The sequence below is a fragment of the Paramisgurnus dabryanus genome, chromosome 6 (assembly GCF_030506205.2).
Source record: "Paramisgurnus dabryanus chromosome 6, PD_genome_1.1, whole genome shotgun sequence".
In the NCBI taxonomy this organism is placed as follows: Eukaryota; Metazoa; Chordata; class Actinopteri; order Cypriniformes; family Cobitidae; genus Paramisgurnus; species Paramisgurnus dabryanus.
This window is the reverse complement of record NC_133342.1, coordinates 9,728,351-9,753,760: the sequence shown is the minus strand read 5'-3', so window position 1 is coordinate 9,753,760 and position 25,410 is coordinate 9,728,351. Positions and strand designations below refer to the sequence as shown.

Sequence of the window (25,410 nt, the reverse complement as noted above, 5' to 3'; positions counted from 1 at the left end):
ACTTTGGTTTAGCATGAAGGTAAGTGACTCATTAGTATAAAATCTAGCTCTATATTTTTAAAAACAAAGTAAAAATCTCTCAACACCTCTTTCAATAATCTCTATTTAACCCAATCTTTTTCACGACAAAGGGCAAGAAGATGTGCAGTCAAATCATTTTAAGAGTGAACTCAGAGTTTCAGTGCAAGTCTGACACCTAGTGGACATTTAATGAACGACAAATAAATCCTTTTGCTTTCGGTTCTCAAACACAGCAGCAGACATTTGAAGTTGATAGGAAACGGAAACTGTTTCTGAACCGTTGTACGCATAACTGTATTTGTGCAGTCAGTAAAATGGCGGAAGCGAGTGTTTCATGGGCTCAGGATCAGTTCATCTGTTCAATCTGTCTGGATTTACTGAAGGATCCAGTGACCATTCCCTGTGGACACAGTTACTGTATGAGCTGTATTACAAACTGCTGGAATCAAGACGATCAGAAGAGAAACTACAGCTGCCCTCAGTGCAGACAGACCTTCAATACAAGACCTGATTTAGGAAAGAATGTGATGCTTGCTGAGATGTTGGGAAAACTGAAGAAGACAAATGTTCAGACTGATCGATCTGCTCTCAGTTCTGCTGGACCTGAAGATGTGGAGTGTGACGTCTGTACTGAGAGAAAACACAAAGCTATCAAGTCCTGTCTGGTGTGTCTTGAATCTTACTGTCAAACTCACTTTGAACAACATGAAGCTTTTCGGACAGGAAAGAGACACAAAGTGATTGATGTGACAGGAAGACTTCAGGAGATGATCTGCTCTCAACATGACAAACTCATCGAGGTTTACTGTCGCACTGATCAGAGATGTATTTGTTATCTGTGTGCGATGGATGAACATAAAAATCACGACACTGTATCAGCTGCAGCAGAGAGAACTGAGAAACAGGTATGAACAAATGAACAAATATATGAAATATAAATATAAAGCATAAGTGAAGTGGCTGCTTAGTGCTGCATAGCCACCTGGAGGCGCGCAAGAGCAGAAGAAATGACAGCTCGACTGTAAGACAGAAATTAGTTTAGAAGATTACTCACTCAAACCCGACCTGACCAGTTGAGTTATCTATTATGAATCTGTTGAACAGAGATTACTGGAGGACAAGCAGAGAAAACTCCATCAGAGAATCCAGGAGAAAGAGAAGAAGCTTCAGGATCTAAGAGAGACTGTGAAGATTCACACAGTGAGTTTTGATCAATAAAGAAATATAAATACTGAAATAAGTGTTTGAGATTGAGTATCAGTCTGATTTGAAAGGGGACATATCATGAAAATCTGACTTTTCCATGTTTAAGTGCTATAATTGGGTCCCCAGTGCTTCTATCAACCTAGAAAATGTGAAAAGGAACAACCCAGTATCTTAGTTTTGGTAAACCATTCTCTGCAAGAACGTGAAAAATCCCTGCAAGCAAGCCTACGATGGCCCTTTATGGCAAGCTCATTGATGGCCTGCTCATTGGCAAAACGTTGGCACATTAGTGCTGGCCCGGCAGCTCTCACTTAGCCCCAAGGAAGTCCTCACACAAAAAATCCCCAGAGTTAAATGAACACTGCTGCGTGTATATATTGCCCCAATCTTACAGAGTGTTAAAAAGTAACACTGAAGCAGAATTTAAAGCTCTGTTATCCCCTCTCTCCTCATCTCTGTTTAATAGCCAACATTGCATTTTACTTGTGGAGTTATTTTCTGATGTTGTCTGTTTTGTTTAAAGGTCGCATTCTTTCTGATCCCATTTTTTAAACTTTAGTTAGTGTGTAATGTTGCTATAATGTCATAAATAATACATGTAAAATGATAAAGCTCGAAGTTCACTCCCAGGCGATTTATTTTATTGAATAGAATTCCTCTTTCAAAGCCTACAGCAAATGCCCAGTTTGGACTACAGCCCTCTATTTCCTGCTTCAATGACGTCAGAAAAACTGTTTTTTGACTAAACTCCGCTCACAGGAATACGTCAGTCACCAGCTTTGGCTCAAACGGCTCTGCTAAGCTAAGCTGCTATCGAATCACAACACACTAAACAAACTACACAATCAGAACTCGATATGTATTTCTGAAAGAGGGACTTCACAGAACAAGGAAGACATCAGCCCGTTTTGAGGACAGTGAAAACAGCGCTATACAGATAAGTAAATTCTGTGAAAAATACAGTGTTTTTTACACATGAAACATGAACACATGTTATATTACCCACTATAAACACAATCAAAGCTTCAAAAGCATATAAAGAATGGGAGCTTTAAACTTATCATTATGGTGATCAGTGTTTGTTTTAGCTAAACCTGAACCTTAGGGCACACTCACACTATTCAAACCAGCTGGGCCCATTTGATCTGGTTTGTTTGACTAGTGTGATTGCTCTGTATTGTGACCGTGGTTTAGTTAATCTCACCCTGGCTGGCTTGCAGAGCTGTGCTAGAGCACGGTTCACTTGGGCTCAGGTGTGAAACGCGCAAGGGGATCGGAAATCTTGCCAGAGAGACGTTGATTGCACAACTACTCTTCTTTTTCATAAAAACCCTCCGTTGCAAGCAGCCGGGTAACGTGAATGTCTGAGCTGCACACACGACAGATCAACTAAGCAATATGATGCATATGAGAGGGCAGTGTGTCTTTGCACACCAAACGACTCAGAATAAAATAAAGACTTAACATTACGATGGGTTCCAGTGTTAAGAGATTGCTTTACTTCCTGCTTTGTTCAAAACAATCACATTCTAATGACGAAAGAGTGTCCAGGCTCGGATCCCTCAAACAACAGTATGAGTGCGTGCTTCTGGGGGAGTAGAGAGGGGGGACATGTCTTAATGTTTAAGACATGTTTGTTATGGCAAAGAAAAGACAATAGTGCAACTCTTTGGTGATGGTTAGTACATAATGTCAAAAACCATCATATAGAAAACTGATTTATTAATTTAGTGTTTGCTTACTCATCAAAAGTATAATTTTATGTTAATAATGAAATACTACAGTGCAAGGTCCAGAAATCTCACAGCAGTTGGTCCTTCTGAAGGATTTTGAAAAACTGTGCACATAAAAACTATCTATTGTGTAAATTTGACACACAAACATCAAGAATCAGAGTATGAATCTTAACAATGGTAAGACTTCATGTACTAACCACCACCAAAGAATTGAACTGTTGTCTTGTTTTGCCATAACAAACACGTTTTAACCAGACAAAGTTATAACAGTTAGAAAAATGTAAGAATCAAGTCAAACTAAAACAAACGCTGAACACCATAATGGTCAGTAGGGTTAGATTAGGGTTGGAAATAAATGATGCAGTACAGGTGCCCTCCAGGAAAAGGGCTGGAGACCCATGTTGTAGATTTATAATGCAGGCCCTGGGTAGGCCTAGTATCGGCTTCTTGGGGCTAAATGAAGGCTGCCCATGCAGGGCCAGTGCTAAGGGCCAACGTTTAGCCAGTGAGCAAAACCTGCTGGGGGCCCTAAGGCTAGCCCTAAATAATCATATGCTTGCTTGCAGGAATAGGTAATTGAAATTTGGCTCCCCTTGTGATGTCAGAATAGGATAATACTAGGGTGGTCCTTATTTTTCAACTTTTAAAAGTTCATGCTTTCATCCCACCAATATGTTTGAATAAATAATAAAAAATTGGGCATTTTTTTCAATATTAATTCATATAATAGGGGTTGCTCATGATCTTTGAAGTTTAACACATTCGCATATTATGTGATACTTGGTGCTAGCATGTATAATTGTTTGAGTTATTGTTTGAGAAAAAACATATCAAAACTTTTAATTGCATGGAGCATGCTCAAATAAGTCAATTGCTGCCGTAAGTTTTATTATTATTATATAACTTATGGCAGCAATTGACTTATTTGAGCAGGTTCCATGCAATTAAAACTGTTTAAGTTTTGATATGTTTTTTAAAGCAAGAAAGCTTCAATGTGAATGAAGCAAGACAATATACCCTGAGATAATGGCTGAAGCAAAGCGAAGCAAGTCCGCTATATGGTTACTCCGATCAGAAGAGACTGAAATAAATAACTAGAACAAAGTTACCCTCCTAGAATGTTATGTGTGTTGTGCGTTTTTAAATGGTACAGTTTTTGCAAAAAAATGTTATTTCAGAAATATTCAAAGGCTTTGAGCAACCTCTAGATATTATAGGAAAAATGCAAAGTTTTGCACAGTGTTTTTTTATTGATATCCTAACACATTTAGGGGGTGAGTTTTGAACATTAAAAAAATGACTCATTATGAGGACCACCCTAGGATAATACCTTAATCTAACCACACTGTAAGACGGCACCCACTGGCTCAACGAAGGAATCCAATGGTGTGGTGAAGGGATCACGTGTTCTTTCCGTCCGTAGCGCTTCTAGAAGAATAATTCCATTTATTTAATTTATTTCTTTGACCTCTGTGTTTAAATTATAATCTGACTCCAATTTAATATAGTAAGAATTTAGTGCATTATTCCAATTATCTGTTGATCATAATTTAGATATTTGATTATTTATAAATTCCCATAATCTTAGTTATTCGTTCATTAGGGACCCGATATCGCACAGGATATACGCCAGCCGCTGCGTATATCTCACGGACACAAAATTGTCAGTCTGATCTTAGTCAGAGGTTGCCGGGCAAACTAATACTTTTACATCTGGCCGCTTCGTGCTTGCTACGATCATAAAAATAGTTACTTTAGTCACGATCATGCAACTTGCTAAGGCAGGTGATAGACAGAAATCTGAGAGTCTTGGTGAATGTGCCCCATGCTCCATTCCACCATCAAAACATCAGTGTGATCATATCCTGACAGAATAATCTTGCGGTAATACCAGACTCCTTCTAATCTACTAGTCATAATAATTTCTGAAAGAATTAAAATAAATCAATACAATTTCTGAAGAACTTAAATGAATCAAATGTAACAATTTATTATACCAGGCAGGTTTCAGCTTAAAGAATATCATACAGAATATGATTCAATTCCAATTAATTAAAATGATCAACAGTTGCAAAAGTTACAAAGTCATACCTGGCAATAGACACTATGGCTACAGAGTACTTCCATCATGGATATAATACACGCAAAATGGTGTAGGAAGATTTCTTCCATGTTAATACACACATAGTGTGGGAGCTTCTGAACAGAATGCCTCCATAATGTTTGAATACACACACCCAAAGTGTGGGGAAGATTCTTGCTAAAGAATACTTCCCAGAGTCTCTTGCCAAGCCACCTTATATACACAGAATGAGATAAATAATAATACAATCTCAAATCAGGATTTGGTTGGTCGGTGCTCGTGACCTGAAGGAGCACCAAATGGGACTGTTAACCATCTGTAATCTGGACCTCCTCATAATGTGACACCCCTCACAGGAGTACAGATTAAGCTCTAAGCTTTGGTACACTTTCTCTTAGAATTATAGAAATTAGACCTTTTTCACCATCGCATAATCACCTTTAAAATGACACCAAACATGAAGATGAAACCTTTGTAGCTTCACAACATAGAATGAATATGACATTACATAGATTCAATAGACCTTTAGTGAACTGGAATTTGGGAGAGAAAGACAGAGAGGTTGAGTCCTGGTTATTACCACCACCCGGGGATTTTATTGCTTTATGGGTATCTCCACAAGCAAACCCAATGCTGATCTCTTGAACAGCTACTACAGCACTGACATTTTGTGCAGAGATCAACTCATTTGCATTTAAAAGGACAGATCCAAAAATGGCACATTTTTTGCTTACACCTACAAAGTGGCTATTTAAATATGCTATAATAAATTATCTATATGATATTTTGAGCTAAAACCTCACAAATGGGGACTTCATACATTTGGTTTTGGGGACACCAAAGATTTATTTGACATCTTTACAAAAAGCAGGAGATTGATGATCTGATGAGAAGAAATGATGAGATGGAGAAACTTTCACAAACAAAAGATCACATCAGTTTCCTTCAGGTAACTCAACACAGTACACTACAACATACATTACAATAAATACATATTGACTTCAATCAGATAGGATTGAGTTTTATTCATGCTAATAGAGTAAAAATCATGTCTAAATCACCACAAATCTGATGGTTGTGTATTGTAGGTTTGATGTTTTTGTCATTGTGTTATGTTCATGTAGAGTTTTCAGTCTCTCTCTTCATCTCCTGGATCTCCAGACAACATCACTGTCACTTCACTTTTCTCTTTTGATGATGTGATGACCTCTGTCACTAAACTGAAAGAAAAGATGGAGGATTTCTGTAAAGAAGAGATCGAAAAGATATCTGACAAAGGTACAGTAAAGAAACATCTATGTCTCAGACATGAGCTGTACAGTAGCATATAATATAACAGAAAAAAACATGCAGAACAGATTAAAATATGTATGGTTTAAATGAAAATTAACTAATGATGTCACTTTATTTCCTTAGTTTCATTTATTGAAATTATTCCCAAAGAACCCAAGACCAGAGCGGAGTTTATACAATGTAAGACACATTTTCTCAATTACATATGTTTATACCACAGGGCTTTTGAATGATTTATTCTGATTGGTTGAGAAAATAAAGAAAAATGAATGTGCTTTTTGGCGTGGGAAAAATATTGCTGTTGAAAACACAATTTACTTATCAGGTTTACTTTTTAAGTCACCATTATGGTGATCAGTGTTTGTTTTAGTTGGACACTGGACCCTTGACATTTTGCATACTAGTTTTTCCCTGCTTGCATTCACTTTGTGTGTTTCAAACATGTTTTTATAGTAATGTACAGAGGTGGGTAATAGAGGTTAGCCTGGTCCAACCAGACTCTCGTACATTCATTTCATTTGTACAAAGAGTCTGGCCACGCTCCATTGCAAAGCGTTACTTCCGTTAAGGAGGGTCCTCTGTTGAAGTTTAAAACTATTGGATCTGCCCAGAGTCACTCAGGATCTGCCATAGGCAATCGCTAACGTGTGGTCGTGACGTATATCATTCGCTGAATCCGGCCGAAAACAAGTCAGAATGATCAGACCAACAAAACTTAGCAAACATTGTTCTTGCTCCGGCTTTAACTTCTGTATAGTCGGCAGTTTTGCAACAACAGACCGAATAGCTTTTCTCATGTCTTTTTTCTTTGCTGCCATTACTGAACTACAACTCAAACTGACAAACGACCTCAACGTCATCGTTCTTAGCCACCCCCCTCTGTTCGCTGATTGGACCTTTAGATTTTTGCCGGAGAAAACTAAACTCTACACAGCAGTCCCAGACGTTGTACTGAAGCGAAGTGAAAATTAAGCAGAAGCATGTAGGAGGGCGGAGCCAGGCTAAGTAGAGGTCTACGCGGGTCCAAAAATTCCTACCTGAACCCGAAGAGACCCGTAATTGTGCTATACTGAACCGACCCAGACCCGTCTGTTATTTTGAAAGCTAGACCCGAATCCGTCCAGGAAGACACAGACCCGACTGGACCTGATTGGCAAATATTCTTAAGCTAAATGTTATCAATAAGTCAGTAAACAAGTAGGCAAAATTAACCTTTTTGTCTTACCCATAGAAGTTAGCCTTCTCCCTCCTTGTACCTGACTGTGATGCACAATCCTCATTGCCAAGAAATCCATGTTATTCCTCTCTTGACGATTTAAATGCTTATTCCAGCTTTAAAAGTCTACTTTACAGTTATGGTGATGAATAACGCAGTTTTACATTTGCTTTTGATCATGTCAACTTGCATAATAATTGATACCGCTTGCCCATTTGGATTATAATTACGATTGCTCATTCAGTGTCATGGCAAAGTATATAGATTCTTAAGAAGGAATAAAATAAAATCCTGAAAGTTTTTTTACATTTTGATAAAAAAGGTATTGCAACATATGTATGTATTGTATCGCGATACACCTATCGTGATATATATCGTACAGTGAAGCCCTTGCCAATACCCAGCCCTATTAAGTAAAGACGCTGGTAAAGATGGCGCCGTTGTGTGTGGCTTGCCGTCTGCTCCCGTCTGTGTCTCTGAGTTTGTCTATGTTACTATGTCTCTGGCTTTTATTTCAAGTTGTTTCACCACTATTAGTGTATGATCGTGAAACTCTTTTAAATTTGCGAATCTCTACGGACGCAGTTTTTACACAGGGTCAAAGAGGTCCATATTATTCCCCTCCCCCTTGGCTAACATCTCTACCGGCGAATTTACGCCGAACGCCGTGCTTTTTACCTGAAAAAAGACGCCGGAAAAGACGAGGAAAACGAGGAGGCGTATCTATAAAGATGAAATTCTTGCTCTTAGCAAAAAAAGACTCTAGATCCTGTTTGGATGTTTTAAATCATCATGGTGTGGATTATAGACGCTCTGTCATATGGCGTCCATCGGATCCTATGTGTTCCGGGATTATACCAGTTTTACCGACGACCTCTGCCCAGCTATCCCGGCCACGTCCACCTCAGCTTCGGCGGGGCGGTGTACGTTCACACAACCTCCGCTCGCTATGTCGGACAACACAAGCGGCGGATGGTTCGGTGCAGGTAAGAATGGCGTTAGTAAATGCAAGATCAGCGGTGAATAAGACTTTCATCCTTAATGATTTCTTCACTTCAAATTCACTGGACTTTTTATTTGTGACGGAAACCTGGTTTACGGCTGGGGATGTGAGTCCGTTTTCCGAACTATTACCCGACAACTGTAAATTTTTTAATTCTCCGCGAACGGCGAGAAGGGGAGGTGGTTTGGCAACCATTTTCAAAGAAAACTTCTCTAGTCGGGTCTTAAAGACGGATGCCTATAATAGTTTTGAACTTCAACTCCTGGTACTGGGCTCTGTAAATCCATGGGTAATTGCATTGATTTATCGACCCCCAAAACCTCATAAAGACTTTCTGGTGGATTTCTCTGCGTTTTTAAGTGGTATCATCCTTACTTTTGATAGACTTTTAATCCTTGGAGATTTTAATATTCATGTGTGCTGTCCAACTAATGTGTTGGCAAAGGATTTTATTAGTCTTTTAGACTCATTTGAGCTGTTGCAACTAGTGAACAGTCCTACTCATTCACATGGCCATACACTTGACCTTGTGCTCTGCCGCGGCTTTTCAGTGCTGGACATTGAAGTAGATGAATGCAGTTTTTCAGATCATAAGCCTGTTTTATTTACTGTCTCACTGTCTTCTCCTGCTGTTAAATCATGTAAACCAGCCTATGTGACTCGTATGATATCTTCCACTACATCTGAGACCTTTTCATTAATGTTTAATGAGTTTTCTCAACCACTTGGCTCTTTTTTATCTGATCAAAGTGCTGATGAGCTTATACACCGTTTTAATGATGTTTGCACTAATATCCTGGACTGTGTAGCTCCTAAGCAGCTTAGAAAATCTAAATCTAGGTCTGTACCATGGTTTAATGATGCTACACGTGCCCTGAGACAGACTTGTAGAAAAGCAGAAAGAAGGTGGAAGAAGAATAAGCTCCAGATTTCATTTGAAATCTTAAGGTCTGCTCTATATCAATATCAGAAAGCCGTAAGACTGGCTAAGTCAATGTATTTGTCGGAGCTCATTGAGAAGAATGTGCATAAACCAAGAATGATTTTTAATACTATAAATGCTGTGGTGAATCCACCTGGATAAGGACCTTTTTGAAACGACTGAAATGTGTGAGAGGTTTGGTCTTTTTTTTGTAGAGAAGATAAGGGAAATTAGGCAGAAAATTAGTCCTGCTAATTATGATCCTGCAGTTTATTATAATCCCAAAGCCATTTTTAGCCAGTTTAGTCCAGTTTCATTTTCTTGTCTTCAGGACATTGTGAAGCAGTTAAAACCATGTGGGTCTCCTGGTGATGTTATGTCTCCTCGTCTTTTTAAAGAAGTTTTTGATGTGGTGGGTCCTGTCTTCCTGGTTTTTATTAATAAGTGTCTAGAATCAGGAATGGTACCTGATTGTTTGAAGCATGCAATTGTGAAACCACTCTTAAAAAGTCCAAATTTGGATCCTTTAATTTTATCTAATTTTAGGCCTGTTTCTAATATTTCTTTTTGCTCCAAAATTTTGGAGAAAGTGGTCTTTCAGCAACTGCAGAAGTTTTTGAATGATAACAAGATTTTTGATGTTTTCCAATCAGGTTTTAGAAAGTTTCATTCTACAGAGACAGCACTGGTAAAAGTTTTAAATGATATTTTAATGACTACTGATTCAGGTGACTCTGTTGTGCTGGTATTATTAGATTTAAGTGCGGCATTTGATATAGTGGACCATGAGGTCTTGATTGCCCGGCTAGAACGAGTTGTAGGCCTCAGTGGAACAGTATTAAGCTGGGTTCGATCATATCTTAAAAATAGAAGTTTTTCAGTTAATATTGGAGGTAATTTCTCTGGGGTGTTTCCTCTGACGTGTGGGGTCCCCCAAGGTTCTATTTTAGCACCGTTATTGTTTTCTCTATATATGCTTCCTTTAGCGTCTATTTTTGGAAAGTATGGCTTATACTATCACTGCTATGCAGATGATACGCAACTCTATTTGCCTTTAAAGAAAAAAATGGTATAGACTACCTCAGTGCCTGTCTCTCTGATGTTAAAGCCTGGATGTCCTTGAATTTTTTTAATCTGAATGAGAAGAAAACGGAGATCATGGTGTTTGGCTCGCCCGATGTTCTGGAAAATTCTTTTGGAAATTCTGGTATTTTATCTTCTTCGGTCAAATCAAGTGTAAAAAACTTAGGTGTATTTTTCGATAGTGCACTCAAATTTGATAGGCAAATAAATGCAGTTGTAAAAGCGAGTTTTTATCAATTAAGAATGCTGGCTAAAGTGAAGACCTTTCTTTCTTTTAAACACTTAGAAATTGCAACCCATGCTTTTATTTCATCCAGAATTGATTATTGTAATGCGCTGTTTGTGGGAATAAATAGCTCGTTAATAGCGAGATTACAAATGGTTCAAAATTCCGCTGCGCGGCTGTTAACCGGCGTTCGTAAATACGAACATATTTCTCCTGTGCTAATGTCTTTACATTGGCTTCCGGTACAGTGTAGAATTGATTTTAAAGTGCTTTTGCTCGTTTTTAAATCGTTAAATGGACTCGCTCCCCTCTACCTCTCGGATTTGTTGGGTGAATATCGTCCGGAAAGAACTGCCAACCAGAATCTGTTAACTGTTCCAAAGTCCAAATTAAAATCTAGGGGTGATCGAGCTTTTGCCATAGCCGCACCTAAACTTTGGAACACTTTACCGCTTCATATAAGAATATCCCCAACATTACATATATTTAAATCTAAGTTAAAAACATACTTTTTTACTAAGGCCTATGACTCGTGATGATATTTGTTGTCTGATGTTGATGTGGTTTGTATATTTGTGTTTTTTTTTTTAATTAGTCATTATCTCATTGTACAGCACATTGGTCAACTGGAGTTGTTTTTAATCGTGCTTTATAAATAAATTGAGACTTGAGACTTATTAACGACGGGGAAAATGGTTTGTGCGTCAAGCGCACAATCTAAATGGGCTGTTTCTATTCTTGTAATTGTCACGGGGTGACGATCTTTCAGGGCGGAACCAAAAGTTGAGGAAGTTTTGGTTCCGCCCGGATGTTTCCGTCCAGACCGGAAAACGGAAACACCGGACATCCGGCAGATTCACGGAGGCTGTAATCAGCCGATTGGGCACAGCTGTGCCTAGTTGAAGAGATCGCCGGGTAATTGGATGATTATAGTACAGAGAGGAGTATATAAAGCACAGTTAGAACACAGTTAGTGGTGCTTAGTGTGTGCTGGGAAACGGAGCTGTGCTCATTTTTGGATGTGGTGGCTGTCTGTGTTTCTCTCTCTCTCTCTCGTTTCAGTCTGTATTGTGGACCTGCTGGAGTAAACAGGAAAGCCCTATGGGTAAGAAGGAACTTTGTTCTAACCAATACTGAAGGAGTAAAGCAGGAAGAGATATTGACCGTCTGGTACAACGTAAATAAAGGCTATCCGCCGTGAGTATACCCTTTCTGTGTGGAGTAACTGGCAAAAATTAACTTGTGTAGCCATTGGAAACCTCCAGGAAAAGGAGGGCGGCCCTACCCCTACAAGAGGGTGGTGGGCGAGCCGTTAGAAGTACACATTCAAACAGCCGCCGCAACGAGACTTATTGTGGTCGTATTTCCCATCGCCTTATCGTAGCCCAAGCGCAGTGGAGGACACCGGGCGCTTCCCTTGTTGTGGTGCACTTATAGTGTGGTGAGTGAGACTGTGTAATAAATCTTTTCACGTTGGAGTGGTGCTGTGTATTTGCTGTGGGTTGCTGTGTGTCTTGTAGACGAAGCCCCGCATCATCCATTTTCTTCCACTGGGCAGAGGACGGAGAGGCCAACGACCTCAGAAACTACTGTTACTATCTGTAGTGTGCTGTTTGGAGTACGAAGGGACGCAGACTAAGAGCTGTCCGTGACCGTGAGTAAACCATTGGAAACATTCGTGGTGTGAACTTACCTGTGTCTGTTTTGTCGCAGAGTCAGAGGCGAAAGGGTCCGCCGCCCCGTGGTCTCTACGAAAAGGGCGCCCCCGTCTAGGAATCGATCGGCCTATGGGCATTGGAGATAGGGCAGCGCTCGACCCGGTGAGGTGGTGTGTGACCTTCGCCCCTCTGCTGACCTACGGAGGAGAACCATACCTACCCAGAAAGCTGTAAACAGCAGAGCCGCGGCCACCTGGAGAGAGAGAGCAGAACGAGAGTGAATCATTGAAGAGCAAACTGTGAACGTGATACCTACCCAGAAAGCTGTAAACAGCAGAGCCGGTGAGAATTACTCGAAGTCTCAGCAACAGTGTCTTCGTGTTCTAGCGGCCACCTGTGGAGAGAGAGCAGAACGAGAGTGAATCATTGAAGAGCCACCTGTGAACGCGATACCTACCCAGAAAGCTGTAAACAGCAGAGCCGGTGAGAAATACTCGAAGTCTCAGTAACAGTGTCTTTGTGTTCTAGCGGCCACCTGTGGAGAGAGAGCAGAACGAGAGTGAATCATTGAAGAGCAAACTGTGAACGTGATACCTACCCAGAAAGCTGTAAACAGCAGAGCCGGTGAGAAATACTCGAAGTCTCAGTAACAGTGTCTTTGTGTTCTAGCGGCCACCTGTGGAGAGAGAGCAGAACGAGAATGAATCATTGAAGAGCAAACTGTGAACGTGATATCTACCCAGAAAGCTGTAAACAGCAGAGCCGGTGAGAAATACTCGAAGTCTCAGTAACAGTGTCTTTGTGTTCTAGCGGCCAACTGTGGAGAGAGAGCAGAACGAGAGTGAATTATTGAAGAGCAAACTGTGAACGTGATACCTACCCAGAAAGCTGTAAGCGGCGGAGCCGGTGAGAATTACTCGAAGTCTCAGCAACAGTGCTTTTGTGTCACAGCGACTATCTGTGGGGCACAAGGAGAACGTGGGCGGACGTACGACAAGGAACGTAAAGGCACGTGGGGCGAGGACCCCCTGCCGACCCGAGGAAGGGTACACCTACAGTGGAGATCCTCCTTACCGGTCACACCAAAATTATTCTGCCTCCAGGACGGAAGAAGGAGGGCGCCACGGTTAGCAGGGTCCAGGCCGGAGCCTGACGTTTCCCTTTCTCCCCCGGCTTATGGTGGTTGGCACCCCTGTTGTCCTTGGCCTGTCTGCCCGTGGCTGCAGTCTCCCTGGAGGGAGAAGAAGAGACCTATTAGTTTTAATTCCCCTTTCCCTAAATTCCCAGTTCTTTTAAATATTTAAACTAAATAAAGCTTGTTTTAAATTTTACTTACCTGTTCCCGTGTTTGTCTGGTCATTGGGTTGGCTTTGGGGACCTCCTCGAGGTGGGAGTTGCAAAGGGGCGTGGCTTTAGTTTAAAACAGCCAGCCCCTGGTGGTGACAGATTTTGGCGTAGTCGGCAGGGCCCCACCTCGAGTTGAGTAACCAAGGTCACCCAATGACTGACAACGCGGGGCCTGCAGCCCCACCCCGTGCCACATCTATTATCATGGGAAGCCCATGGATCCAGAAATACGGAGGAGCAGAGTCGGAGGTACGACTGACCGAATGGAAGGCCCAATTAGAGTACTTGGCCGACTTACAGGGCCTTAGCGCCGCTCAGCGGCTCCAGTTTGTGTTGAACTCCCTAGAGGGAGAAGCACGGCGAGAGGTACAAGCCGCCCCCGAAGCAATCCGAGCCACCGCCCAGACTGTGTTCCAGTTCCTTACTGAGCAATATGGCGACCATACCCCCGTAGCTGTCCTCCGTTCACAATTTTTTAATTGTAAGCAAGGCCCCCGACAACCTATTAGAGCTTTTGCCCTCAGGCTGCGAGAGCAGTTCACTCGCCTGCAGGCCCGACGAGACCATGGGCTAGGAGACGGAGAGACATTGTTACGTGACCAGTTCCTCCTGGGGATGAAAGAGGGCCCCGTGAGACAAAGTCTGAGGGTCCAGTTTCGGAGGGACTCTGGGCTCACCTTTGAAGACCTAAAGAAGGAGGCGCTGGCCTTGGAGGATGATGAGGTCGAAGTAAGTGAAACCCCTGTATGTGCAGCCGTAAGTGGGAACACCGCAGTACCACCTGAACACGCAGATTGGAAGCAAGCCCTGAGAGTAGAATTGTTGAAAGATGTCCGAGAGCAGATGTCGGAACTATCTAAGACTCTTCTGGGAGAACTTCGCCAAGGTAGGGCGCGAGAGGAACCGAGGCCGGCACCCCGAGAGCGAGTCTTCTCTGAGAGGGGCCGAGAGCCACCGGGGCGCCCAAACCGTTTTAACCGGCCCCGCTTCGAGTGGGATGACCAAGGGCGACCAATCTGCAATCGTTGTGGAGAACCAGGGCATTATAGCCGTCAGTGTGGGCCTCGCAGGGCATCGGAAGGGGGTTTTTAGGACGACCGGCCACAGTGGGTCGTGTGGCCGGGACCCCTCGAGGAGACCCGGAAAGACGTGATAACTCAAGAGACCAGATGGTTGGGCATAGCCCAATGGTGGAGGTGAAGGTATGTGGCAAGACAATACAGTGCCTGGTAGATACGGGCTCTCAAGTGACATTGTTTGCCGAAAGTCTCTCGCAGGAAGTATTCGGGAAGCAGAGAACCCAAGGAGGAGAGGCCCCCTGGCTGACGTTGCGGGGCGCCAACGGCTTAGAGATTCCTTACATTGGCTATCGGCTGACGGACTTAGAAGTTCACGGGGTGTTAGTTCCCCAAAAAGGGGTGATCATCGTGGAAGACAGGTGTTTGGGTGTCCATCGAGCCCTATTAGGGATGAACGTGCTCTCCGAATGTTGGGAGGAGTTATTTCGGGCTAAGCCCGGCCCTAGGATCTCCCCTGTTGAGAGGCCCTTATGGGAGCGAGTAGTCGCCGACTGTCGTCGGGTCCAGATGACCCAGGTCCGCAGAGGCCGAGAAGAGGTAGGGAGAGTGATGTGTCGCTATGCTTTATCTATCCCCCCTAGGAGTGAGGCCATGGTGTGGGTGAGAGTGGCCCCCCGAGGAGTTGGCCCCGAAGAGTGGGTATTGGTTGAACCCCACGCTGATTGCCCCCAAGTGGAAGTAGCACGAGGCCTAGCGGCGGTCCACCGGGGGAGGGTCCCTGTAAAGGTTCGAAATGACCACCCCTACCCAGTACATTTACACCGACACCAGCGGCTGGCCCGACTCACGGGGGTTGCACCCCATCAGGTGAGGGAAGAGAGAGATGTTAGTTTCCGTCAGGTGTGCCCCACTGTCATCGAGGTGGCCCTGACGCAGATGGAAGCCCCTTCGAACAACAGGGAGAGGGACGTGCCAAGACACCTGGCAGGTGAGTCCCTGCAAGGGGAAAAGCTGGAACAGGCGCAGACACAAAGACTCCAAGCCCTCCTTCAGAAATGGCAACATGTGTTTGCAAGACACGAGGAGGATTACGGATGCACTAAGGTGGTAGAACATCATATTCCGACTGGAGATGCAGGACCCAGTAGGGAGAGGTACCGGCCGATCCCACCCACTTTGTATACAGAGGTACGCTCACTATTGCAGGGCATGCTGGGGCGGGGCATCGTCCGGGAAAGCAGTAGCCCATGGGCGGCCCCCATCGTACTTGTGCAGAAGAAGTCGGGAGCTTGGAGGTTTTGTGTGGACTATCGTAAGCTCAACCTGGTGACTAAGAAAGACGCTTTTCCCCTACCCCGGATCGAAGACTCCCTTGCGGGTCTCACGCGGTCTGCATGGTACTCCACTCTGGATCTGGCCAGTGGGTATTGGCAGGTGCCAGTGGCCGAGGCCGATAGGGAGAAGACCGCTTTCACGACCCCGTTTGGATTATTCGAGTGGGAACGGATGCCCTTCGGGCTCTGCAACGCCCCAGCCACGTTCCAACGCCTGATGCAGCGCTGTCTGGGAGGTCAGTTAATGGAGTCAGTCTTGGTATATCTGGATGATGTAATTGTGTACTCCCCAGATTTCGATTCCCACCTCCGGCACCTCGAAGAGGTTTTCCAGGCAATGGAGAAATATGGGCTGAAGTTGCAACCCGATAAATGCCATCTGTTGAGGCGAGAGGTCCAGTTCCTGGGTCACGTGGTCAGCGCTGCTGGGGTGGCTGTAGACCCTGGGAAAGTCTCTGCAGTAAGAGATTGGAGTGCGCCCAAGACTGTGAGGCAAGTACGTTCATTTCTAGGGTTTGTGGGATACTACAGACGGTTCATAAAAGATTTTTCCAAGATCGCTAAGCCACTTAACCAGCTGCTGGTCGGTACAGGGCGGAACCGGGGAAGGGGATCACCCCCGATTGACTGGGATGAGTCCTGTGAGGGGGCATTTCAGAGGTTGAAACAGGAATTATTACAGGCTCCTATCTTAGCCTATGCAGACTTTACTCAACCATTTACCTTGTATACAGACGCTAGCAACCTGGGGTTGGGAGCGGTCTTGGCCCAACGACAAGCGGGAACAGAACGGGTGATTGCCTACGCAAGCCGAAGCCTCCACCCAGCTGAGAAGAACGACGCAAACTACAGCTCATTTAAACTGGAACTGCTGGCCCTGAAGTGGGCCCTGAGCGAGAAGTTTAAGGACTACCTCTGGGGTGCTAAGGTAACGGTGATTACGGACAATAATCCTTTGGTACATTTACAGACAGCGAAGTTGGGAGCTGTGGAGCAGCGCTGGGTGGCACAACTTGCCAATTTCGAGTATCAACTGCAGTATCGGCCTGGGCGAGAACACACGAACGCGGACGCCTTGTCCCGATTGCCAGAGGCGGACAACCCCGGTTGCCGGGGAGGCAAGGAAGAAGAAAGCCAGAGGGAGGGCTATCTGATAGGGGCCGTGGAGGCCCCAGGAGGCCAGCAGGAGGCGGTACCGGAGAATTGGGGCTGGGACCCCTGTCGGTGGAAAGCGAGGCAGGCCCAGGATCAGGATGTGTGTCAGGTAAAGATGTGGGTGGAGCAGGGCCGACGGCCAACATCATCTGAGAGGCTGACCCAAACAGAGACGGGAAAAAGACTGCTGGGACAGTGGGACAAGTTGGAACTACAAGAAGGGGTGCTTTGCCGGAAGGTTAGTGACCCGAAGCTGGACGAAGAGGTGCGCCAGATCGTGGTGCCCGCCGATCAAGCAGCAGCCTTGGTGTCCGCCTACCATGATCAGCTGGGGCACCAGGGACAGGAACGGACAGTATCGCTGCTGCGCAGGTTTTTCTACTGGCCGGGGCTGGAAGCATCAGTACGCAGCTTGGTCCAAGCTTGCCCCAGGTGTATGTTGTTTAAATCTCGACGAGAGGCTCGAGCGCCGATGGTGCCCATACATGCCAAAGCCCCCCTCCACATCATGGCGATGGATTTCCTGACACTGGGCCGGCCACAGGACCGCTATCCGAACATCTTAGTAATCACCGACCTGTTTACAAAATACGCATGGGCAGTTCCCACCCTTGAACAGACGGCAAACACCACCGCAACGGCTCTATGGCGGCACGTCTTCCAAACGTTCGGATGTCCAGAGTTCCTGCACTCAGACCAAGGGGCAAATTTCGAATCAAAGGTGATCCGAGAATTATGCCAGCTGTATGGATGCACGAAGACCCATACGACGTCGTATCACCCTCAAGGAAATGGCTGTTGTGAGAGGTTTAATCAGACCCTGTTGGGGCTCCTAGGGACCCTGGACCAACGGAAGCAGAGCGATTGGGTGAGTGCTCTACCGAACCTTTTGCAAGCTTATAATAACAGCGTTCATAGTACGACGGGGTATGCCCCCACTTATCTGATGTTCGGCAGACATGTGCGGATGCCCACGGACCTGGTCTTGGGAGTGGCCGCTGGCCAAGAGGAAGGGAGCGTGACGGAATGGGTGGGGCGCCACCACCAACGGCTGCACTTTGCTTACGAACAGGTATCCCAGAAGATCCGGGCTACAGGGGAAAAGAACAAGCGGCTGTACGACCGGACGGCCCGGGACGCCCCCTTGTTACCAGGAGAGAGAGTCTTGGTCCGAGACAATCGGCGGCAAGGCAAAGGAAAGCTGAGTGACCGTTGGGAGACCACCCCGTACGTAGTCTGCAGGCAACAGAGGCCGGGACAGCCGGTGTATACCATCCGGCCGGAAGGAAAGGCCGGCCCTGAACGGGTGGTGCACCGAAACATGATTCGCCCTTGCCCAAATTATCCCGAGGTCGCGAAGGAGGTAGTGGCGGAACCGGCACCGACGGCCCCCTGGATGGAAGGATGGGCTGTGGTACCAGGCCTACCCGTGGTAGCACCACCCCCGGCCGCCCCAGGAGAGCCAGAGCTAGCACCTGAGCCAGTTGAACCCCCGGCCGCCCAGGGACAGCCAGAGCCAGTACCAGAGCCAGCCGAACCCCCGGCCGCCCAAAGACAACCTGAGGTTGTGCCCGAGCCCGCCGAACCTGACTCCCCTGTGAGGCGCTCCCAACGGGAGAATCGAGGCCGACCCCCTTCCCGTTACGGTGAGTGGACTACTCAAAGGCATTCCAGGGACTGGAATGCATTGGCGGGGGAGGATGTCACGGGGTGACGATCTTTCAGGGCGGAACCAAAAGTTGAGGAAGTTTTGGTTCCGCCCGGATGTTTCCGTCCAGACCGGAAAACGGAAACACCGGACATCCGGCAGATTCACGGAGGCTGTAATCAGCCGATTGGGCACAGCTGTGCCTAGTTGAAGAGATCGCCGGGTAATTGGATGATTATAGTACAGAGAGGAGTATATAAAGCACAGTTAGAACACAGTTAGTGGTGCTTAGTGTGTGCTGGGAAACGGAGCTGTGCTCATTTTTGGATGTGGTGGCTGTCTGTGTTTCTCTCTCTCTCTCTCGTTTCAGTCTGTATTGTGGACCTGCTGGAGTAAACAGGAAAGCCCTATGGGTAAGAAGGAACTTTGTTCTAACCAATACTGAAGGAGTAAAGCAGGAAGAGATATTGACCGTCTGGTACAACGTAAATAAAGGCTATCCGCCGTGAGTATACCCTTTCTGTGTGGAGTAACTGGCAAAAATTAACTTGTGTAGCCATTGGAAACCTCCAGGAAAAGGAGGGCGGCCCTACCCCTACAAGAGGGTGGTGGGCGAGCCGTTAGAAGTACACATTCAAACAGCCGCCGCAACGAGACTTATTGTGGTCGTATTTCCCATCGCCTTATCGTAGCCCAAGCGCAGTGGAGGACACCGGGCGCTTCCCTTGTTGTGGTGCACTTATAGTGTGGTGAGTGAGACTGTGTAATAAATCTTTTCACGTTGGAGTGGTGCTGTGTATTTGCTGTGGGTTGCTGTGTGTCTTGTAGACGAAGCCCCGCATCATCCATTTTCTTCCACTGGGCAGAGGACGGAGAGGCCAACGACCTCAGAAACTACTGTTACTATCTGTAGTGTGCTGTTTGGAGTACGAAGGGACGCAGACTAAGAGCTGTCCGTGACCGTGAGTAAACCATTGGAAACATTCGTGGTGTGAACTTACCTGTGTCTGTTTTGTCGCAGAGTCAGAGGCGAAAGGGTCCGCCGCCCCGTGGTCTCTACGAAAAGGGCGCCCCCGTCTAGGAATCGATCGGCCTATGGGCATTGGAGATAGGGCAGCGCTCGACCCGGTGAGGTGGTGTGTGACCTTCGCCCCTCTGCTGACCTACGGAGGAGAACCATACCTACCCAGAAAGCTGTAAACAGCAGAGCCGCGGCCACCTGGAGAGAGAGAGCAGAACGAGAGTGAATCATTGAAGAGCAAACTGTGAACGTGATACCTACCCAGAAAGCTGTAAACAGCAGAGCCGGTGAGAATTACTCGAAGTCTCAGCAACAGTGTCTTCGTGTTCTAGCGGCCACCTGTGGAGAGAGAGCAGAACGAGAGTGAATCATTGAAGAGCCACCTGTGAACGCGATACCTACCCAGAAAGCTGTAAACAGCAGAGCCGGTGAGAAATACTCGAAGTCTCAGTAACAGTGTCTTTGTGTTCTAGCGGCCACCTGTGGAGAGAGAGCAGAACGAGAGTGAATCATTGAAGAGCAAACTGTGAACGTGATACCTACCCAGAAAGCTGTAAACAGCAGAGCCGGTGAGAAATACTCGAAGTCTCAGTAACAGTGTCTTTGTGTTCTAGCGGCCACCTGTGGAGAGAGAGCAGAACGAGAATGAATCATTGAAGAGCAAACTGTGAACGTGATATCTACCCAGAAAGCTGTAAACAGCAGAGCCGGTGAGAAATACTCGAAGTCTCAGTAACAGTGTCTTTGTGTTCTAGCGGCCAACTGTGGAGAGAGAGCAGAACGAGAGTGAATTATTGAAGAGCAAACTGTGAACGTGATACCTACCCAGAAAGCTGTAAGCGGCGGAGCCGGTGAGAATTACTCGAAGTCTCAGCAACAGTGCTTTTGTGTCACAGCGACTATCTGTGGGGCACAAGGAGAACGTGGGCGGACGTACGACAAGGAACGTAAAGGCACGTGGGGCGAGGACCCCCTGCCGACCCGAGGAAGGGTACACCTACAGTGGAGATCCTCCTTACCGGTCACACCAAAATTATTCTGCCTCCAGGACGGAAGAAGGAGGGCGCCACGGTTAGCAGGGTCCAGGCCGGAGCCTGACGTTTCCCTTTCTCCCCCGGCTTATGGTGGTTGGCACCCCTGTTGTCCTTGGCCTGTCTGCCCGTGGCTGCAGTCTCCCTGGAGGGAGAAGAAGAGACCTATTAGTTTTAATTCCCCTTTCCCTAAATTCCCAGTTCTTTTAAATATTTAAACTAAATAAAGCTTGTTTTAAATTTAACTTACCTGTTCCCGTGTTTGTCTGGTCATTGGGTTGGCTTTGGGGACCTCCTCGAGGTGGGAGTTGCAAAGGGGCGTGGCTTTAGTTTAAAACAGCCAGCCCCTGGTGGTGACATAATGAGTAATGGGTGTGTTCTGGGCGTAACATGCAATAAACCAATGAGACTGTCAGGTCTCATCCCCTTTAAAAGCCAGTTGCACTGGGGCATGAAGATTCCCTATTTAGATAGTGGAATTTGTAAACTGAAAAGCTAAGTGGAGGAAGAAGACCACCAGTTTAAGATTGATGTTAAAAAAATGTTTTGTTTTATTTGTATTAAAATTGTTATTTTGTTATTTTTTGTATTAAAACCTTTAAAAGTAGTTTTCTTTCAGTCATGGAAGTACAATTGGCAGGCTTTTAATTGCTGTAAATGTATGGATAGCCTACATGATCAGTGTAATCTCCAGGGGTGTGATTCTTCCGGATAAATCCGGAATTCCGGCTTTTCCGACCTGAAAATGAGGCTTTCGTGAATCATGCAAATCCAATTGTTTATGTGTGTGTGGGGGGGGGGGTTTGCAAGGCACCATTATAAATAACCGCATATCACTCCGCATTAGTCTATTTATTTGTCACGATGGAACTTCATTCAAAGCAGAGCTCACCAAACAGCTTGCAGTCAGATCTCCGGCGTGTGGTGTTGGCTGCGAATTAAAAAAAAATCATGCGTTCGCCTACAAATAGTATGAGAGAAACACATCTTTCACTCTCAACCAAACTAACAAACTAGCCAATCAGAAGTAGAATGGGGAGGGGTCTTTGAGGTGTGGCTGAGATCCAGCTACAGATGCCGCGCGGCTGCGGAGAAGTCATAACAAGTTAACGTTGTCAGCAGGATGAAGAGTAAGTTTATGAAGCCTAGGTAAGACAACCTAATTGATAAAGGACCTAAATCAGTGGCGCTGGGCATGGATAGAAGGAATAGGCAGAGATAAACAGCATTTTAGTAGTAAGAAAATTAAGAGAACCCGCCAGGTGTTTGCTCCTTTACAAAACTGTCCGTTTCAAATCAGGCTATGCCAGTAATGTGAATATCAGATTTCTCGTCGAGGTGAAATGCTGTCTCGCAATATCAATACAAAGTTGCGTTTGTGTCAAAACGTTTGCTTGCATTATTATTCTGTAATCACATACGCACGCATCCACGCAAATCAGATCCAACGTCATCCTGACAAACACACGCCTGTATTTGGTCCTCTTAATGGTGAATCTGGCAGTAATGCTTGTGATTACAGAATAATATAATGACAAACACACACATTCATGGATCTGGTTTGCCTGTGTGTGTGTGTGTGTGTGTGTCTGTGTGCGCGGCCGGGTAATTATCACGTTGGGGGGACCAATTGTCCCCACAAAGATAGGAATACCAGTATTTTTGTGACCTTGTGGGGACATTTTGATGTCCCCATGAGGAAACAAGCTAATAAATCAAACAGAATAATGTTTCTTGAAAATCTAAGGTATCAGACAGTTTCCTGTGATGGTTGGGGTTAGGGAATGGGGCAGGTAAGGGGAATAGAATATACAGTTTGTACAGAATAAAATGCATTACGTCTATGGAATGTCCCCAAAAAACATGTAAACCAGAACGTGCGTGTGCGTGTGCGTGTGTGTGTGCGTGTGTGTGTGTGTGTGTGTGTGTGTGTGTGTGTGTGTGTGAAATGCGTAGCTCGACTGTGCCAAAAGAACTATGCAAAAGACAAATGCGCTTGACTGCCCTTCCAGAAATTCACAACATTTGAATTAAGTAACAAATGTTGTAATCAATAATTAATCTGTATTAAATGCCCCCACTAACATGTTCTATAAACATTTAACATGTAAATAGCGAATCTCATTTATCAAATTGTGTATGTGGCTTGTGTGCCTTATTATTACCATATGCAACCAAAGATTTTACTAAAAGGGCATACATTTGTTTAGAAGAACATAAAAATCCTTATAGATCTAGTCACTTATTTTTACTCTCAAAATGCACCACATTGATGTATTTACCTTTAAATGCACAAAATGATTTTGTTCAGTCTGATGCAGTGGCAAGGCTACATAATGGTCAGGGTGGCACTTGCCCACGCAAATTGATGATTGGACACTCAGATCGATCAACTTTGAGCCTAAATTATATTTCAACTGTATTTCATTTTATATATATACGTGTGTGTGTGTGTGTGTGTGTGTGTGTGTGCGTGTGTGTGTCGCCACGTCATGGTAGGTGTGCCGTATATTTTCCTGCTTTTTTGTCCTTTGCCAATCACACCTATGAATCTCAAAGATTAATTTACAAAAATGCCAGTTTTGTACTGTAAAAATACTTTATTTGTAACAAACAAGAGATAAAAATTAACAAACGTGTGGAGACGTTATCCACCCCTGGCCTAAATCAAAGCCGAGCAAAATATGCAGTACTGTCATCTTGTCTACCTCAATTTATCTTTAGCCCATCACTATTTCACTTCTGTCAGAGTAATTGAGCTATTTTCTTCTTCTAACAGATAAAAACTGAAGAACTGACTGTTGACTTGTTGTCTAATATATCTGACTGTAATAATATAATCAATGTTATTCACTTAATCTCTTTAAATGATCAGTGTATAGATACTTTATGTACACTAATCTGACATTTACACTAAGATTAACAAATAAATGATAGTCGAAACGTGATTATATGCAATATTATTATATGTGATTCTGTGAAATCCAGGCTAAAGTCTCAAAATCAAATTCTGAGATAATGAACATCAAAGTTTGATTTCAGATTAATATCTGATTTCAGTCACTAGCATAGCCTTACTCAATATTTACCTTATCAAGATTATATTTTCACATAATCTTGTTTACAAAAATCCCCCGAAAAAAAGAAGGTTTTCAAGGCAAGGTCACATACAATGTTACAAACTAATGTAAATTAAAATATTATGTATTTATCTTTTTCAGATTTTAGCCTGCTCTCTCTGGATCCAGACACATCAAGTAGATTTATTTGTCTGTCTGAGGAGAACAGAGTGGCTACTCACACTTCCACAGATCAGAAGTATCCTAAACATCCAGACAGATTTGATGATTGTCTTCAGGTGTTGTGTAGAGAGAGTTTGTGTGGACGCTGTTACTGGGAGGTTGAGTGGTGTGGTGATGGTGTGTGTATATCAGTGTCCTATGAGAGCATCAGCAGGAAGGGAGGAGGTCCTGAGGGTGCATTTGGATATAATGATCAGTCCTGGGGTTTAGACTGCTCTCCCTCTGAATGTTCATTCTGGCATAATAAGATAAAGACAGATCTCCCAATAGTCTCCAGTTCTTGTAGGATAGGAGTTTATGTGAATCACAGTGCAGGAATTTTGTCCTTCTACAGCGTCTCTGACACAATGACCCTCATCCACAGAGTCAACACCACATTCACTAAACCTCTCTATCCTGGGTTTGGGTTACGTCAGAGGTCAACAGTGAAACTATGTCAACAATGTAATTGAATTGATACCTGCTTAGAATAGTGTATATATATATATATATATAATGTATTATGTATACAAAAAAATACAGTGTTAAATGAACTCTCGCAGAGTTGATTTTAACACTTCTTCAGAGTTTATATAGCTTCACACTTATCAGAGTTAAATGAACACTTTCAAGATAGTACATTTTTTAAAACAAGTTTCTTTGACAATCATAGCGTGTTAAAATTCCACTTACTAGTGTTAAATGTACACTGCTAGTGTTTATACAGTATTAGTAACACCAGACCAGGGGCCTCATTTATAAAACTTTGCGTAGGATTTGCGTCAGAAGTGGCGTACGGATGAAACAGGACGCGCGTACGCACAGAAATAATCGGATTTATAAAACCGTGCGCACGCACATCCTACGCATTTTTCCCTTAATAAATCACAATCAATTCTAAATGTAGCGCAGCTTTTGCGGCTTCATGACACGCCCATAGTTGTCCATAAATAGTCCGTGAAACGCCCACAAGTTAATATGCATTGATTGCGAAATCATGGCAAACACAGAGAGGAAATAAAAAAAACGTAACTTCACTCAATGTGAAGTAGAAGTTATCATTGGCGAGGTGGAAAAGAGGAGAAAAATGTTGTTTGGAGGGCACAGTGTTTACTAATTACTATTGC

The 25,410-nt window shown here is 44.4% G+C and overlaps 1 protein-coding gene across 1 annotated transcript; it reads left to right on the top strand.

Moving 5' to 3' along the window:
• Positions 1-321: 321 nt before the first annotated feature.
• LOC135744099 (E3 ubiquitin/ISG15 ligase TRIM25-like) lies at positions 322-24,794 on the top strand. Its single transcript, XM_065262070.2, has 6 exons — positions 322-926; positions 1,126-1,221; positions 5,915-5,995; positions 6,171-6,324; positions 6,463-6,519; positions 24,224-24,794. The coding sequence occupies exons 1-6, from the start codon at positions 336-338 to the stop codon at positions 24,754-24,756; spliced, it is 1,512 nt and encodes a 503-aa protein (XP_065118142.1). The 5' UTR covers positions 322-335; the 3' UTR covers positions 24,757-24,794.
• The last annotated feature ends 616 nt before the right edge of the window (positions 24,795-25,410 follow it).

What these genes read in the sequence shown, in the direction of transcription:
- LOC135744099 (XM_065262070.2), top strand. Translation starts at nt 336, where the DNA reads ATGGCGGAAGCGAGTGTTTCATGGGCTCAGGATCAGTTCATCTGTTCA. An exon ending in CAGAGAGAACTGAGAAACAG is followed by an intron (nt 927 to 1,125) that starts GTATGAACAAAT and finishes TCTGTTGAACAG; the next exon opens with AGATTACTGGAGGACAAGCA. An exon ending in CAGAGCGGAGTTTATACAAT is followed by an intron (nt 6,520 to 24,223) that starts GTAAGACACATT and finishes TATCTTTTTCAG; the next exon opens with ATTTTAGCCTGCTCTCTCTG.